General features: G+C 40.6%; 1 protein-coding gene across 4 annotated transcripts in view; it reads right to left on the minus strand.

Annotated features, from left to right (window-relative positions):
- Nucleotides 1-409: 409 nt before the first annotated feature.
- Nucleotides 410-16,912, minus strand: part of MTO1 (mitochondrial tRNA translation optimization 1) — a 35,389-nt gene continuing 18,886 nt past the window's right edge. For 2 of the 4 annotated variants that reach the window (XM_009205531.4, XM_009205532.4), the window contains exons 10-12: nucleotides 6,237-6,355; nucleotides 3,661-3,821; nucleotides 410-934 (exon numbers count right to left, since the gene is read on the minus strand). In XM_009205531.4, the coding sequence (XP_009203795.1) occupies nucleotides 773-934; nucleotides 3,661-3,821; nucleotides 6,237-6,355 (442 nt within the window). In that variant the 3' untranslated portion in view covers nucleotides 410-772. 4 annotated transcript variants of the gene reach the window in all.

Consider the following 16,912-nt stretch of genomic DNA (forward strand, 5'->3'; position numbering starts at 1 on the left):
CCAGTTACTATGGATCTGTCTTCACTGTTAAGAAATGATGGCCATGACAGTTTCTTAAGAAAATATTTTGATGGTATGATATAAAATCACTAACGTTACTTAATTCTCCCATAACGAGGTCACCAAGTAAGTATCCACATTGCGGATAATAGGAAACAATGGTGATTTCCAATCTTTCTATTTTATAGGGCTTTCATTAATGTTCAAAACAATTACCAGTGAGGATTTCCTGAAGAAGTACAGATTTCTGTCAGCTTTCACCCTACATTCTATATTTCAATAGTATTAGCTGAATGATTCTGGATAATTTTATATAATCTCAAGTCTTTAGTCTTGAGAATTTAAGGGCTTTGATATTGCTTCCTAGCCTAGTATAACCAAGCAAAAGATTACTAACTCTCAAAACAAGTTGAATGATAAGACTTTTAATTTGGTAGACTTAACAGGCAAAGTCCCTATGAGTAGGCAAATCTGCATGTTGAGTTTTTTTCCAGGTTTAGTTTTAGGTTCACTATTTCTCTCTTTGATGAACACTGCACAAAGTTATTGTATTAGAGCTCCTTAAAGAAAGAATACAAATTGTTTACAACTAGTTTTATCATATACACAAAAAAGCACAATTATAATTTCTATACCATTCGTAAATTAATGGCAAACCCACAGTAACCTAATAAAGCTATTTTAACATGTGCTAAATAATTCTTTTATCTATACTCTTGTATATTGATCAAATTATTTACATGCTCTTTAAAAATCTTTTACGAATTGAAAGCTATAACTGTCTCTCTTGAAGTCTATCTGCATTACGTAAGCATTGATCAGTCTTGGGTGATTCGTTCATAGCTGCCTGTCTTTGTTGAGTGGTCTTCACAAATCTCAGCAGATTGATGATGGCAGCAGGTGTTACTCCAGGTATACGACTAGCAGCCCCGATCTAAGAATCAATACCACAACAGAAACATAAGTGAGCTATGCTATATCAGATCAAATGTATTTTCCTCCAAATAACAATCTGTATAGTATAGTTTATACAATATTTTCTTAATTATTATTTTGATGTATTATCAATTATTATTAAAATTATTATTTTGATGTATTACCTCATAAAGTAGATAAAAGAAATATTATTTATGTCTTCATTTTACAAATGGGAAACTGAGGCACAGAAATGTTAAAATAGCTTGTGTAAGATTATATAACTAATAGATGTTAGAGTATCTACTTTTTCTTCCCATTAAACTAAGAAAAACTGTAATCAAGTTCCTTTCTTCAAATATAGGTCCACAGTCCCTTATTTGAAATTCTTGAGGCCAGTCTGGGAAAAATAGTGGGACTCTGTCTCTACAGAAAATAAAAAAAAATTAGGTTAGCATAGTGGTACACACTTGTAGTACCAGCCACTCAGAAAACAAAGGTGGGCGGATAGTTTGAGCCTGGGAGGTTGAGAATGCAGTGAGCTGTGATTATGCCACTGCACTCCAGCCTGGGTGACAGAGTAAGCCCCTCTCTCAAAAAAATAAAATGAAATGAAATCCTTGAGGCCTATGTTTTTGCAATAAGATATATATAATCCTTGAGGCTGTATATAACGTAACAGCCTCAATAGTGTGTGGGGCAAGCACCCCATATTTTAAATCCTATTAATACTTCTGCAGTGTATTTTTACAGTGAAAGGTATGAATATTCACTCTAAACAGTATAAAGACCATATAGCCTCATGTGAACTGAACTCAGTTTTGCTACCAAATGAGCTTGTGCAAACTTCTGCCAGAGCCTTTTGTATTACGGAATTGTGGGTAAGGGGTTCTGAACTCCTGTGACCAGTGCTGTTCAGCTGAACTTTCTGTGATGATGGAAATCTTCTATAACATGTGCACTGCAATAATGTGGTGTCCAGTATGGTTGCCACTAGTCATATGTGGCTACTGGGCACTCGAAATGTGGCTAGTAAGACTGAAGAGCTAAATTTTACATTTTATTTAATTTTTTCTTTTTCTTTTCTTTCTTTTGTTTTTTTTTTGAGACAGGGTCTCACTCTGTCACCCAGGCTGGGGTGTAGTGGTACAATCATGACTTGCTGCAGCCTATACCTCCTGGGCTCAAGTGATCCTCCCACCTCAGTCTCCCAAGTAGCTGGGACTATAGGTGTGTGCCACTGCACCTGGCCTATTTAATTTTAATTAATGTAAATAACCACAATTGGTGAGTGGCTATCATGTTGGGCAGTGTGGCAGTGTAGCCTATGATTATCCATACAAACATGACCTGAAATCAATAGGAAAGGACAGCGTTATAAAATTTAAGGCTTATTTTCCTGGTTTCCATGATGACTGTTGCTAAGAATACCATGTTATATTAATGAAATCACTCCTCCCTGTAAAAATAGTTTTTTTCAAATTTTTCTGCAGTCTGTACTTTTGTAATATGCCCCTTTATTTTATGAACCACTACTAAAAAAAAAAAAAAAAAGCCCATTACACTGTGACACACCATCAACTTCTGAGATATTAAAGATGCAATTGGCCAGGCGCTGTGGTTCACACCTGTAATCCCAGGACTTTGAGAGGCCAAGGCAGACGGATCATGAGGTCGGGAGATCAAGTCCATCCCGGCCAACATGGTGAAACCCTGTCTCTGCTAAAAATAATAAAAAAAAAAATTTGCCAAGTGTGGTGGCGCACGCCTGTAGTCCCAGCTACTTGGGAGGCTGAGGTAGGGGAATCGCTTGAACCCAGGAGGCAGAGGTTGCAGTGAGCCGAGATTGTTCTACTGCACTCCAGCTTGGTGACAGAGTGAGACTCCACTTCAAAAAAAAAAAGATGCAATTTTAGGGATGTTAAAATGTGGAGAAAAGTGTATCTCAGAATCAGTAAGTAAAGTTTATCAGTCTTTAAACATTTATTAGAACCCAATACTAATTACTATATAGTAAATTAAAGGTTTATCTGTTTACACAAAGGAACATGCATACACCCTTTCACAATCAGTCTGAAGCATGTGGTGGGGGCACTCTTTGGCTCCCCTCTTTCTCCCATTAGTTCCCAAGGCAACACTATGGAACTTCTAGGGAAGACTCCAAGTAGTGACTTGAAAACCACTAATATGAGTTATATTTTAACCTAGTACTGTTTCCTTTAAGCCATACATGTGTACTATCTTGCATAGTTTGCACTGATGCTTTATCACGTGGTTGGGACTAGAGAATAGTTCCAATCAAACCAATTCTTGACTTCCAGTTATTTAATTAAAGTTAAGCTTTATCATCTCTCATACAGACATACCAACATCTGTCTTAGAAACATAAGAAAAAAATTTGAGGTCAAGTTTCTTTTTTTTTTTTTTTGAGACAGGGTCTTGCTCTGTTGCCCAGGCTGGAGTGCAGTGGTGTGTGATCATGGCTCACTGCAGCCTCAGTGTCTTGGGCTCAGGTATCCTCCACCTCAGCCTCCCGAGTAGCTGGCACTGCAGGTGCATGCCACCATGCCCAGCTAATTTTTGTATTTTTGTACAGATGGGGTCTTGCTGTGTTGCCCAGGCTAGAAGTTTCTTATTATTAAATAAAACGTTATATAGCCATTGTAACCCCAGGTTTAAAAAAATTAAAAAAGCACTGCATCTTTATCTATAACTTGTTTCTATTCCCCTGCCTATTTTTCTTACCGTCTGCGGACGACTAAAATGTAGTTTCTCTCGAACTTCATGGGACAAAGACACATCCCTGATAGTCAAATAATCTATGTCTTTTGGCAGTTGGAGAGCTTCATCTTGCTGAACTCCCTTTATTTCTTGTAGCTGATGGAACAACACTGATTCATAAGTGGCTGGTGAACAAAATCAGAATCATGTTATAATACCCAGATTATATTATACTAACAACTTACATTTATGTAGCCTCTTACAATTTATAAAAAGCTTTTGTGTACATCATCTCATTCAACATTCACTTCATGAGATGGGTTGGGTAGGTGTTCCCTTTTACATAGGAGGAAACTGAAGCCAAGATAAATGGAGTGTCTTGCATATTAACTACAACATTCTGTCTAGTAGTTTAGTGCATGTCCTTTTCAAATATCTGGAAAACTAAAAGTAAAAAAAAAGAATTTGTGGCCAGGCGTGGTGGCTTACACCTGTAATACTAACACTTTTGGAGGCTGAGGCGGGCGGACTGTCTGAGCTCAGGAGATCGAGACCAGCATGGGGAACATGGTGAAACGCCATCTCTACTAAAAATACAAAAAAATTAGCTGGGCGTGGTGGCATCCACATGTAATCCCAGCTACTCGGGAGGCTAAGACAGGAGAATCGCTTGAACCCAGGAGGTGGAGAGTGCAGTGAGCCGATATAGCGCTATTGCACTCCAGCCTGGGCAAGGGAGCGAGACTCCGTCTCAGAAAAAAAAAAGAAAAAAAAAGAAGAAAAGGCTCACTGCAACCTCCGCCTCCTGGGTGCAAGCAATTCTCCTGCCTCAGCCTCCCGAGTAGCTGGAATTATAGGTGCCCGCCACCATGCCCGGCTAATTTTTTTGTATTTTTAGTAGAGATGGGGTTTCACCATGTTGGCCAGGTTAGTCTCGAACTCCTGACCTCAGATGATCTGCCCACCTCAGTCTCCCAAAGTGCTAGGATTACAGGCGTGAGCCACTACGCTCAGTTTCAATATTTTCATAATAAAAAATTTTCATTATGGAAAACTTTAAAAAATGCAGAGCAACTACCAAAGACACCTGTGGCTTTGATGGTCTATAAACTGACAAAGAGTATTGATACAAAGTAAGTCTTTGTCAATGGTAAAGTATTTCAGTATACTGTCAAAGCCAAAGATAGTATTATTTTTCTCATTATTAAAACATTAGGTGGGGAGAGTATAAAAAGGAAGTTCAGAGTTAAAATATATATATATAAATATATACGCTGGGTACAGTGGCTCACACCTGTAATCCCAGCACTTTGGGAGGCTGAGGCAGGCGAATCACCTGAGGTCAGGAGTTTGAGACCAGCCTGGCCAATGTGATGAAACCCTGTCTCTACTAAAAATACAAAAATTTGCTGGGCCCGGTGGTGGGGCCCTGGTGGCAGGTGCCTGTAATCTTAGCTACTTGGGAGGCTGAGGCAGGAAAATTGCTTGAGCCTGGGAGGTGCAGGTTGCAGTGAGCCAAGATCGCACTATTGCACTCCAGCCTGGGCAACAAGAGTGAAACTCCGTCTCAAAAAAAAAAAAAAAAAAAAAAAAAAACCACACACACACACACACACATATATATACATATTCATATATATGCACATTTCAAATAAGTGGTACTATGGAGCCCTCCTATAAAAAATATTTATTTTTGGCCAAGCACAGTGGCTCACGCCCATAATCCCTGCACTTTGGGAGGCTGAGGCGGACGGATCACCTGAGGCCAGGAGTTCCAGACCGGCCTGGCCAACATGGTGAAACCCCGTGACCACTAAAAATACAAAAAATTAGCCAGGCGTGGTGGTGCATGCCTGTAATCCCAGCTACTAAGGAGGCTGAGAAAGGAGAATCGCTTGAGGTTGCAATGAGCCAAGATCATGCCACTGCACTCCAGCCTAGGCAACAAGAAGGAAACTCCATCTCAAAAAAAAAAAAAAAAAAAATACACACACACACACATATATACATTTATTTTTAGGAGGACTCTACAGTACCACTTATTTGAAAGGTGCACATAGATCACCTGAAAAGCATGTTTAAATATAGATTCTCAGTGGGTCTGAGGTGAAGCCTGAGAGTCTGTGTTTCCTTTTTTTTTTTTTTTTTGGACACGGAGTCTGGCTCTGTCACCCAGCCTGGAGTGCAGTGGCACAATCTTGGCTCACTGCAAGCTCCGCCTCCTGGGTTCACGTCATTCTCCTGACTCAGCCTTCCGAGTAGCTGGCACTACAGGCACCTGCCATCACGCCGGCTAATTTTTCTATTTTTAGTAGAGACGGGGTTTCACCGTGTTAGCCAGGATCCTCTCCATCTGATGCTGTGATCCGCCCGCCTCGGCCTCCCAAAGTGCTGGGATTACAGATGTGAGCCACCATGCCCAGCCAAGATTCTGTATTTCTAACAAGCTTGCAGGTATTGCAATGCTGTTAGCTCAGGACCACACTTTTGAAGAGCACAGAAGTTAACACTATGCTGGTTCAACAGTAATAATGGATCTGTTGTCTATTCTTAATTTGCACAAATGATAAAGGTATGTTAAGTCAAAAATTATTTTCTACCTTCTATTTTCAGTCTTTCAGCCAGCTCTCTACATTTAGTATACTTCTTCAAGGGCTCTGGAACAGCCTTGGCTAATGAATCCATGTCAACTTCCTCATACTTCAGAACATCGAGAGCTCTGCAAATATACGAAAGTTTCATTAACATAAGGATCCATGTCATATAAGGCAGATCAAGAAAAAGATTCTTTGAAATAATACCAAATCTCGGAAGAAATACCAAAAGATTAGTTCTCTTTTTTTTTCTTTTTGAGATGGAATCTTGCTCTCTCGCCCAGACTGGAGTGCAGTGGTACAATCTTGGCTCACTGCAATCTCCACCTGCTGGGTTCAAGCAATTCTCCTGCCTCAGCCTCCCTATTAGCTGGGACTACAGGCATGCGTCACCATGCCCGGCTAATTTTTTGTATTTTTAGTAGAGGCGGGGTTTCACCATGTTGGCCAGGCTGGTCTCGAACTCCTGACCTCGTGATCCACCTGCCTCAGCCTCCCAAAGTGCTGGGATTATAGGTATGAGCCACTGCACGTGGCCCCAGAAGATTATTTCTAATAATGCAGCAACATTTGCTAAATAGTAGGACCTCAATAAGACGTATTATTTGATTCTCCCCAACTCCTTATCAGGAGAATTAAGTTGCTGGTAAGGGTGGCATGGCTGTAATCCATTTGTCTTTCCTTTCATATAGAATATCATCTCATAACAAAGGTTTCACTGAATTCCCTAAGCATTGGAATGTACTTTACATCTAAGCCACGTTAAGTCCTACAGTCCTGTGAATTAGTCATCCTTTTGCATGCTAGGAACCATGACAGGGATCTCCTGCTTTCTTTTACAGAACTCCCTAAGGAAGAACAAGAGGCCATTATGAGCATGTTTTAAGTCTCTGCAAAATAAACTGATAAAAATGATATAGGGGTTCATAAGTCTTTTTCTTTTCTTTCTTTTTTTTTTTTTTTTTTTTTTTTTTGGTAGAGACAGGGTTTTGTCACGTTGCCCAGGCAATCTGCCTACCTTGGCCTCCCAAAGTGCCAGGATTACATGAGTGGGCTACTGTGCTTGGCTGGTTCATAAATATTCTGTCTGATATATATATTTTTTCTCCTAATTTGGTATAATCTACATGTCAACTTTTACCACATGGAAATTTTTGATAGTCACTTCTCAGTTCTACTTCTACTACCCACTCTGGATGGGCTAAAGCCTCCATGGCCAATGCCTTACCTTTCCTTGGGAGAGGAGAGCAATGTATGCAGATAGTGGGGATAATTACTAAAATTCCCAGGCAACTTACCTAGGCCAACAAAAGAACATGCCTAAGTATTAATGTACATAGATCCAGTGAGATTTCCAATAACTTAATTCATTGGCACTTGTTGAGATCAAACCAGTGAGCAAAACTTCAGCTATGTTTAGTCTTCAGAAGTGCTGGTGCTCCTATGACCACTTTAATCCCTTTTATACTGATCTCAGGTCTCCCCTCTTGATATTACAAAGCCCCCAACCCCAACTTGACCCAGACCCTCTCCTAAAATGGACCTAGCTAGGTCACTTATTGCTCTGTTAATTATTACTTACTTCACTTACACACACCTTTATTTTGTTGTAATTTATTTAAAAGGTTATTGCCATGGCATTTTTTTTTTTTTTTTTTTTTTTTTTTAGAAATAGAAAATTTCATCCTAAAATTTATATGGAATCACAAGGGACCCCAAATAATCAAAACAATTTTGAAAAAAGAACATGGTTAGAGGCCTTACACTTCCTGATTTCAAACATATTACAAAGCTACTGTAATTAAAACAGCATGGTACTGGCACAAAGACAGATATATAGACCAGTGGAATAGAAAACCCAGAAATAGAAAATTGGCTAGCCATATGTGGAAAGCTGAAACTGGATCCCTTCCTTATACCTTATACACAAATTAATTCAAGATGGATTAAAGACTTAAAAGTTAGACCTAAAACCATAAAAACCCTAGAAGAAAACCTAGGCAATACCATTCAGGACATAGGCATGGGCAAGGACTTCATGACTAAAATACCAAAAGCAATGGCAACAAAAGCTAAAATTGACAAATGGGATCTAATTAAACTAGAGCTTCTGCACAGCAAAAGAAACTACCATCAGAGTGAACAGGCAACCTACAGAATGAAGAAAATTTTTACAATCTACCCATCTGAAAAAGGGCTAATATCTAGAATCTACAAAGAACTTAAACAAATTTACAAGAAAAAAATCAAACAATCCCATCAAGAAGTGGGCAAAGGATATGAACAGACATTTCTCAAAAGAAGACATTTATGCAGCCAACAGACACATGAAAAAATGCTCATCACTGACCATCAGAGAAATGCAAATCAAAACCACAATGAGATATCATCTCACACCAGTTAGAATGGCGATTATTAAAAAGTCAGGAAACAACAGGTGCTGGAGAGGATGTGGAGAAATAGGAACACTTTCACACTGTTGGTGGGACTGTAAACTAGTTCAACCATTGTGGAAAACAGTGCGGTGATTCCTCAAGAATCTAGAACTAGAAATAGCATTTGACCCAGCTATCCCATTACTGGGTATATACCCAAAGGATTATAAATCGTGCTGCTATAAAGACACATGCATACATATGTTTATTGCAGCACTATTCACAATAGCAAAGACTTGGAACCAACCCAAATGTCCATCAATGATAGACTGGATTAAGAAAATGTGGCACATATACACCATGGAATACTATGCAGCCATAAAAAAGGATGAGTTCATGAACTTCCTTTGTAGGGACATGGATGGAGCTGGAAACCATCATTCTGAGCAAACTATCGCAAGGACAGAAAACTAAACACTGCATGTTCTCACTCATAGGTAGGAAGTGAACAATGAGAACACTTGGACACAGGGTGGGGAGCATCACACACCCGGGCCTGTTGTGGAGTGCGGGGAGTGGAGAGGGATAGCATTAGGAGATATACCTAATGTAAATGACGAGTTAACGGGTGCAGCACACCAACATGGCACAAGTATACATATGTAACAAACCTGCATGTTGTGCACATGTACCCTAGAACTTAAAATAATTAAAAAAAAAAAAAAGAAAACCCAGAAATAAACCCTCACTATATAATCGAATGATTTTGACAAGCATACCAAGACCACCCAATGGGGGAAGAACAGTCTCTTTAACAAATAATGTTGAGAAAGCTGGATATCCAAATAGCAAAAGAATGAAGTTGGACCCTTACCTTATGTCATATACAAAAATCAATACCATATGGATTAAAGACCTAAGGAAAGGCCTTAAGCTATAAAACTTCTAGAAGAAAACATACAGGAAAAGCTTCATGACATTAGCTTTGCCAGTGATTTCTTGGTTGACACCAAAAGCAAAAGTAGACAAATGGAACTACATCCAATTTCATGTTTTTTTGTTTTGTTTTGTTTTGTTTTAGACGGAGTCTTGCTCTGTCACCCAGGCTGGAGTGCAGTGGCATGATCTCTGCTCAATGCAACCTCCATCTCCCAGGTTCAAGCGATTCTTGTGCTTCAGCCCCCTCAGCAGCTGGGACTACAGACATGTGCCACCATGTGTGGCTAATTTGTTTTTTTGTGTTTGTTTTTTGTATTTTTAGTAGAGATGGGGTTTTGCCACAGTGGCCAGGCTGGTTTCAAACTCCTGACCGCTGGTGATCTCCTTGCCTCAGCCTCCCAAGTGCTGGAATTACAGGCACAAGCTACCGTGCCCAGCTTACATTAAATTTTTAAAAAATGTACATCAAAAGACAAAAACAACAGAGTGAAAACACAATCCACAGAATGAGAGAAAATACTTGCAAATCATATATCTGAAATGGGGCTAATATCCAGAATACATAAAGAACTACAATTCAACTATAAAAAAATTTGGTGAGGCATGGTGACTACGTCTGTAATCCTAGTGCTTTGGGAGGCCAAGGTGGGAGAGTTAATTGTGGCCAGGAGTTCAAGACCAACCTTGGCAACACAGCAAGATCCTGTCTCTACAAGAAATAAAAATCTAGCTGGATGTGGTGGTGTGCACCTGTGGTCCTAGCTACTTGGGAGGCTAAGGTGGGAGGATCACCTGAGTCCTGGAGCTTAAGGCTGCAGTGAGCTATGACTGTACCACTGCACTCTACCCTGGGTGATAGAGGGAGACCCTGTCTCTAGGAAAAAAAACTAAACTGATTTAAAAAATGGGCAAAGAATTTGAATAGATACTTCTCCAATGATATAAAAACAGCTAACAAGCACATGAAAAGATGCTCAACATCCACTAATCATTAGAGAAATAAAATCAAAGCCACAATGAAATATCACCTCATATCCATTAGGGTGACTACTATCAAAAAACAGAAGATGACAACTGTTGGTGAGTATGTGGAGAAATGAGAAATCTTGTGCAATGTTAAAGGGATTGTAAAATGATGTGATCACAGTGGAAAACAGTTCCTCAAAAAATTAAAACTAGAACTACTGCCAGGTGTGGTGGTGTGAACCTGTAGTCCCAGCTACTCGGGAGGCTGAGGCGGGAGGATAGCTTGAGCCCAGGAGTTCTGGGATGCAGTGTGCTACGCCAATCGGGTGTCCACACTAAGTTCAGCATCAATATGGTGACCTCTCAGGAGCGAGGGATTACCAGGTTGCCTAGGAAGGGGTGAGCCAGCCCAGGTCAGCCAAAATTCCTGTGCTGATTAGCAGTGGGATCTGTGCCTGTGAAAAACTACTGGACTCCAGCCTGGGCAACATAGTGAGACTCTGTCTCTGAAAAAAAAAAAAAAAAACTGAGAAAAAACCCCCCACAAAGACCTAGAACTACCATATGATGCTGCAATTCCACTTCTGGGTATACATTCAAAAAAAATGAAAGCAGGGGTCAGGTGTGTGGTGGTCATGCCTGTAACCCCAGCACTTTGGGAGGCGGAGGCAGGTGGTCAGGAGTTCGAGACCAGCCTAGCCAACATGGCAAAACCCCATCTTTACTAAAAATACAAAAAGTAGCCAGGTATGGTGGTGGGTGCCTGTAATCCCAGCTACTTGGGAGGCTGAGGCACAAGAATAGCTTGAACCCGGGGACGAAGGTTGCAGTGAGCAGAAATTGCGCCACTCCAACCTGAGTGACAGAGTGAGACTGTCTCAAAAAAAAAAAAAAAAAAAATTGAAAGCAGGGTCTTGACGATATCTTTGTATACCCATGTTCATAGCAGCACTAACATGTACATTAACATTTACATTTACAATAAGGTGAAAGCAACTCAAGTGTCCATCAACAGATGAATGGATAAACACAATGTGGTATATACATAAACTGATTTTAAAAATGGGCAAAAAAATGGATATGATAAAAAAAAAAAAGGAATATCATTCAACCTTAAAAAGGAAGAAAATCCTGTGATGTTACAAGGTAGATGAACCTTGAGGACATTTATTATTATTATTATTGAGAATGGGTCTTGCTCTGTCACCCCGGCTGGAGGGCAGTGGCACAAACACAGCTTATTGCAGCTCGACTTCTTGGGCTCAAGGGATCCTCCCACCTCAGCCTCTCAAATAGCTGGGAAAACATGTGTACACCACCATGCCAGCTAATTTTTGGATTTTTTTTGTAGAGGTAGGGACCCACTATGTTCTCAACTTTGTCTCAAACTCCTGGGCTCAAGGGATCCTCCTACCTTAGCCTCCCAAAGTGCTGGGATTCCAGGCACGAGCCACCATGCCTGATCTAGAGGACATTATGTTACATGAAATAAGCCAGTCACAAAAACACATACTGTATGAGTCTCTGAGTCTTTTTTTTTTTTTTTTTTTTTGAGAGAAGCCTTGTTCTTGTCCCCCAGGTTTGAGTGCAATGGCTTGATCTCGGCTCACTGCAACCTCTGCTTCCTGGGTACAAACGATTCTCCTGCCTCTGTCTCCCAAGTAGCTGGGATTAAGGTGCCTGCCACCATGCCTGGCTAATTTTTGTATTTTTTAGTAGAGACGGGGTTTCACCGTGTTGGCCAGGCTGGTCTGAAACTCCTGACCTTAGGTGATCCGCCCGCCTCAGCTTCCCAAAGTGCTGGAATTACAGGCATAAGCCACCGCGTCCGGCCACATACTGTATGATTCTACTTCTGAGTTATCTAAAGTAGCCAAATCCATAGAAACAGTAGAATAGGGTTACCAGGGGCTAGGGGAAGGAGAGAAAGGGGGAGTTATTGTCTAATGGGTATAGTATTTGAGTTTTGCAAGATGAAAAAGTCCTGGAGATCTATGTTGCAACCATATGAATATACTTAAACTACTGAAATGTACACTTACAAATAGTTAAGATGGTAATTATGTTCTTCTTTTTTGGGGGGATTATGTCTGTAACCCCAGCACTTTGGGAGTTTGTAACCCCCAGCACTAGGAGGATCACTTGAGCCCCAGAATTCGAGATAGTTTTAAAATAATCTGTTCACAAGGCTTTGAGCTATTCTCAACTCCAAACTTCAAGACCTGCTTTGAATCAGGCCTAAGCCTCAGAGTACAGAGCTCTGGCAAAGAATGGGTAAGTTAGCATACTTCAACAAAGCCAGGAGGGAATTTCTGAGCTACCTACGACATCAACACATTTCCCTATAATCCTGACGGGAAATGTGTGTATATGTGTTATGCATAGGTGCACATGTACATGCATTTGTGTATCTCTTCTGTTAAATGCCTGTTCAGAGTCAGGTTCAACTGGTCAGTGCTTACTACATAGTCTGGCACGTATGCAGCAAGTGTATTTTTAACCAGATTTTAAAATCTTTTAAGGTTTATATGTCTGGGCATTGATCAAGTGAGTTCATTTAGAAACGCTAAGGCCGGGCACAGTGGCTCACACCTGTAATTCCAGCACTTTGGGAGGCCGAGGCAGGCAGATCACGAGGTAAGGAGATTGAGACCATCCTGGCTAACACGGTGAAACCCTGTCTCTACTAAAAATACAAACAAAAATTAGCCAGGCGTGGTGGCAAGCGCCTCTAGTCCCAGTTACTCGGGAGGCTGAGGCAGGAGAATCACTTGAACCCAGGAGGCAGAGGTTGTAGTGAGCCAAGATCGCGCCACTGCACTCCAGCCTGGGTGACAGAAGGAGACTCTGTTTCAAAAAAAAAAAAAAAAGTCTAAGGGGTAGACTGCAAATATTCTCAAATCAAATACGTAGACTGATTCCTCCTGAAGGGAAATATGCCTGAATTAAAAAGGAATCTGGCCAAATTACCTTTTTAAACTTACCTTTTTAAAAAAACCCATCTAAACAAAATGGCTACTCGTGGGATTGGTATGGTAAAAACATAGGTGATACGTTTTCTTTGTTCATCATGTTATTCATCAGTTAGCATCTGAGACTTTTGAAAATGATCACTTCCCAAACTCTCAGTATTCCTCAATACGCATTAGTCACATTCAATGCAAGTTCCTATTATATGAATTAGTATAATATTTGTTATAAAAGAAAACATAGTGTTATATAAATTCTTTTTTTTTTTTTTTTTTGATACAGAGACTCACTGTGTTACACAGGCTGGAGTGCAATGTTGTGATTTCGGCTCACTCCAACTTCTGCCTTCTAAGTTCAAGTGATTCTCCACCCTGAGTCTCCTGAATAGCTGGGATTACAGGTGTGCTTCACCACACTTGGCTAATTTTTGTATTTTTAGTAGACACAGGGTTTTGCCGTATCTTGATTTCTGGCCTCAAGTGATCCGCCCACCTCAGCCTCCCAAAGTGCTGGGATTACAGGCATGAGCCACTATGCCTGGCCTGTGTTATAAATTCTTTGTCCAACTTTTGAAATACTGTGAACTCTCCTAAATTTAAACAAATGAATACACAGCTGGAGAAATGACTCAATTTTAAACTGCTTACATTACAACCATTTCCTGGTGCCAGTTAGCTGGTAAACAAATATATCCACTGCTATAGTCTAAATGTTGGTGGTATCCCCCACTTAAATTCATACGTTGGAATTTAATACACAATATGATAGTTTTTAGAGTTGGGGCCCTTAGGAGGTGATCAGGGCATGAAGGTTCTGGCGCTCATAAGTGGGATTAGTGCCCCTATAAAAGAGGGTTGGGGAGCTTTTTGCCCTTTTGCCATGTGAGAACACAGCAAGAAGGCACCATCTTGGAAGTAAACAGCAAGCCCTCACCAGACACTTAATCTGCTGGTGCCTTGATCTTGGACTTCACAGTCTCCAAAACTGTCAGCAATAAATTACCATTGTTTATAAATTATCCAGTCTAAGGTGTTTTGTTATAGCAGTCTGAATGGAGAAAGATGTCCACCATCCTTATTTGTGAATGAGGCTGTCATTTCTATGAATGAGATCCCCTGATATGGAGGATGATTATGCAAATTCTTCAAAACCTGCTGTTACTATTATTAAAAATCTGTTTCACTGGTGGTGCTAGTGCTTTGGGAAACCCTCATGAAAATAAAAACTTGGGCCAGGCATGGTGGCTCATGCCTGTAATCCCAGCACTTTGGGAGGCCAAGGCAGGTGGATCGCTTGAGGTCAGGAGTTCGAGACCAGCCTGGCCAACATGGTGAAACCCTGTCTCTACTAAAAATACAAAAATTAGCCAGGTGTGGTGGTGCACGCCTGTAATCCTAGCTACTCAGGAGGCTGAGGCAGGAGAATTGCTTGAATCCGGGAGGCGGAGGTTGCGGTGAGCCGAGATCATGCCATTGCACTCCTGACAGAGTAAGACTCCATTTCAAAAAAAAAACATTAGCCAGATGTGGTGGCAGGCGCCTGTAATCCCAATTACTTGGGAGGCTGAGGCAGGAGAATCGCACGAACCTGGGAGGCAGAGGTTGCAGCGAGCCAAGATCGTGCCACTGCACTCCAGCCTGGGTGACAGAGAGAGACTCCATCTCAAAAAAAAAAAAAAAAAGACACTGAAAACTCAGGAACAGAAGTTAGAAAAGATAAAACACCCTGACGAAATGAAATCCAAACAAGGACATATGTCAGATTGCAATTAAGGAAGGAACACTTGGAAAGATTAGAGATAATGAAGAACAGAATTAAAATGTTATATCTTTTTATTTATTTATTTATTTATTTATTTATTTATTTATTTTATTTTTTGAGACGGAGTCTCGCTCTGTCGCCCAGGCTGGAGTGCAGTGGCCGGATCTCAGCTCACTGCAAGCTCCACCTCCCGGGTTCACGCCATTCTTCTGCCTCAGCCTCTCGAGTAGCTGGAACTACAGGCGCCCGCCACCTCGGCCAGCTAGTTTTTTGTATTTTTTAGTAGAGACGGGGTTTCACCGTGTTAGCCAGGATGGTCTCGATCTCCTGACCTCGTGATCCACCTGTCTCGGCCTCCCAAAGTGCTGGGATTACAGGCTTGAGCCACCGTGCCCGGCCAAAATATTATATCTTTAAGTCAAAAAAAAAACAATAATAATAAGGAAAATGGGGATTTAAAAAGGGGGAAAATATACTGGAGACACAGCTCCATGATCAATGCCACCATAATGTGCATAATGTACTTCTAAGCTACAATGATTGCAGATTTATGCCTTCTGGGGATCTTCTCTCATTCTAATTAGTTTAAATTTTTTCAAATAGGAAAAATCAAGGGTAAAATATATAGATTTCCAATTATGTAAGATCCTTAGGAATATATATATCTCTGGAGCAAAAATGTTCTATATTAATGTCTTTTAGACTCAGAGGCCATATAACTAGAATGATGGACAGAAAAGGACAAAAAACCCTAAGATGTAGCAAGGGACTCTTCAAGTCAGTCCACAGAATTTATAACACTGCTTTATTTATCAAAGGAGTTTCCGCCAGACATGGTGGCTCACGCCTATAATCCCAGCACTTTGGGAGGCCGAGGCAGGAGAATCGCTTGAATCCAGAAGCTGGGAGGTTGCGGTGAGCTGAGATTGCACCATTGCACTCCAGCCTGGGCAATGAGAGTGAAACTCTGTCTCAAAAAAAAAAAAAAAAACTAACTAAAAACAAAGGAGTTTCCTTGCTATAGCTCATGGACAAGATGAGATCATTCCACATTGCTCCAAACCTAGAAAAGAAAGCAGGTAACTATTTTTCTTGGTTTGAGCCTTCTAAATCTTATGAAAGCCAAAAGAACTCAATGGGAGCCACAGAGAAATCATATAAAATATAAAAATAATAATTTAGAATATATATATATATATGATTCTATATATATGTGATTTTTTCTTTTCTTTGAGATAGAGTCTCACCCTGTCACCCAGGCTGGAGTGCAGAGGCACCATCTTGGCTTACTACAACCTCTGCCTCCTAGGTTCAAGTGATTCTCCTGCCTCAACTTCCCAAGTAGCTGGGATTACAGGCATGTGCTACCACGCCCAGCTAATGTTTGTATTTTTAGCAGAGATGGGATTTCGCCATGTTGGCCAGGCGGGTCTCGAACTCCTGACCTCAAGTGATCCGACTGCCTTGGCTTCCCAAAATGCTGAGATTATAGGTGTGAGCCACTGTATCCAGCCATATATTTTTTAGTACTTAGAAAACAGATGAGTTACAGCTAAAGGATTTTGAAAAGAAGCCAAAAACAAGCTACATCCATTTGAAATGTGTAGGTAGGAACACATAGGTAAAGTCTTTCTGAAATGATCTTATTTTTCTATAAAAAGTGAGAAAAGT

This window comes from Papio anubis, chromosome 6 (genome assembly GCF_008728515.1).
Source record: "Papio anubis isolate 15944 chromosome 6, Panubis1.0, whole genome shotgun sequence".
In the NCBI taxonomy this organism is placed as follows: domain Eukaryota; kingdom Metazoa; phylum Chordata; class Mammalia; order Primates; family Cercopithecidae; genus Papio; species Papio anubis.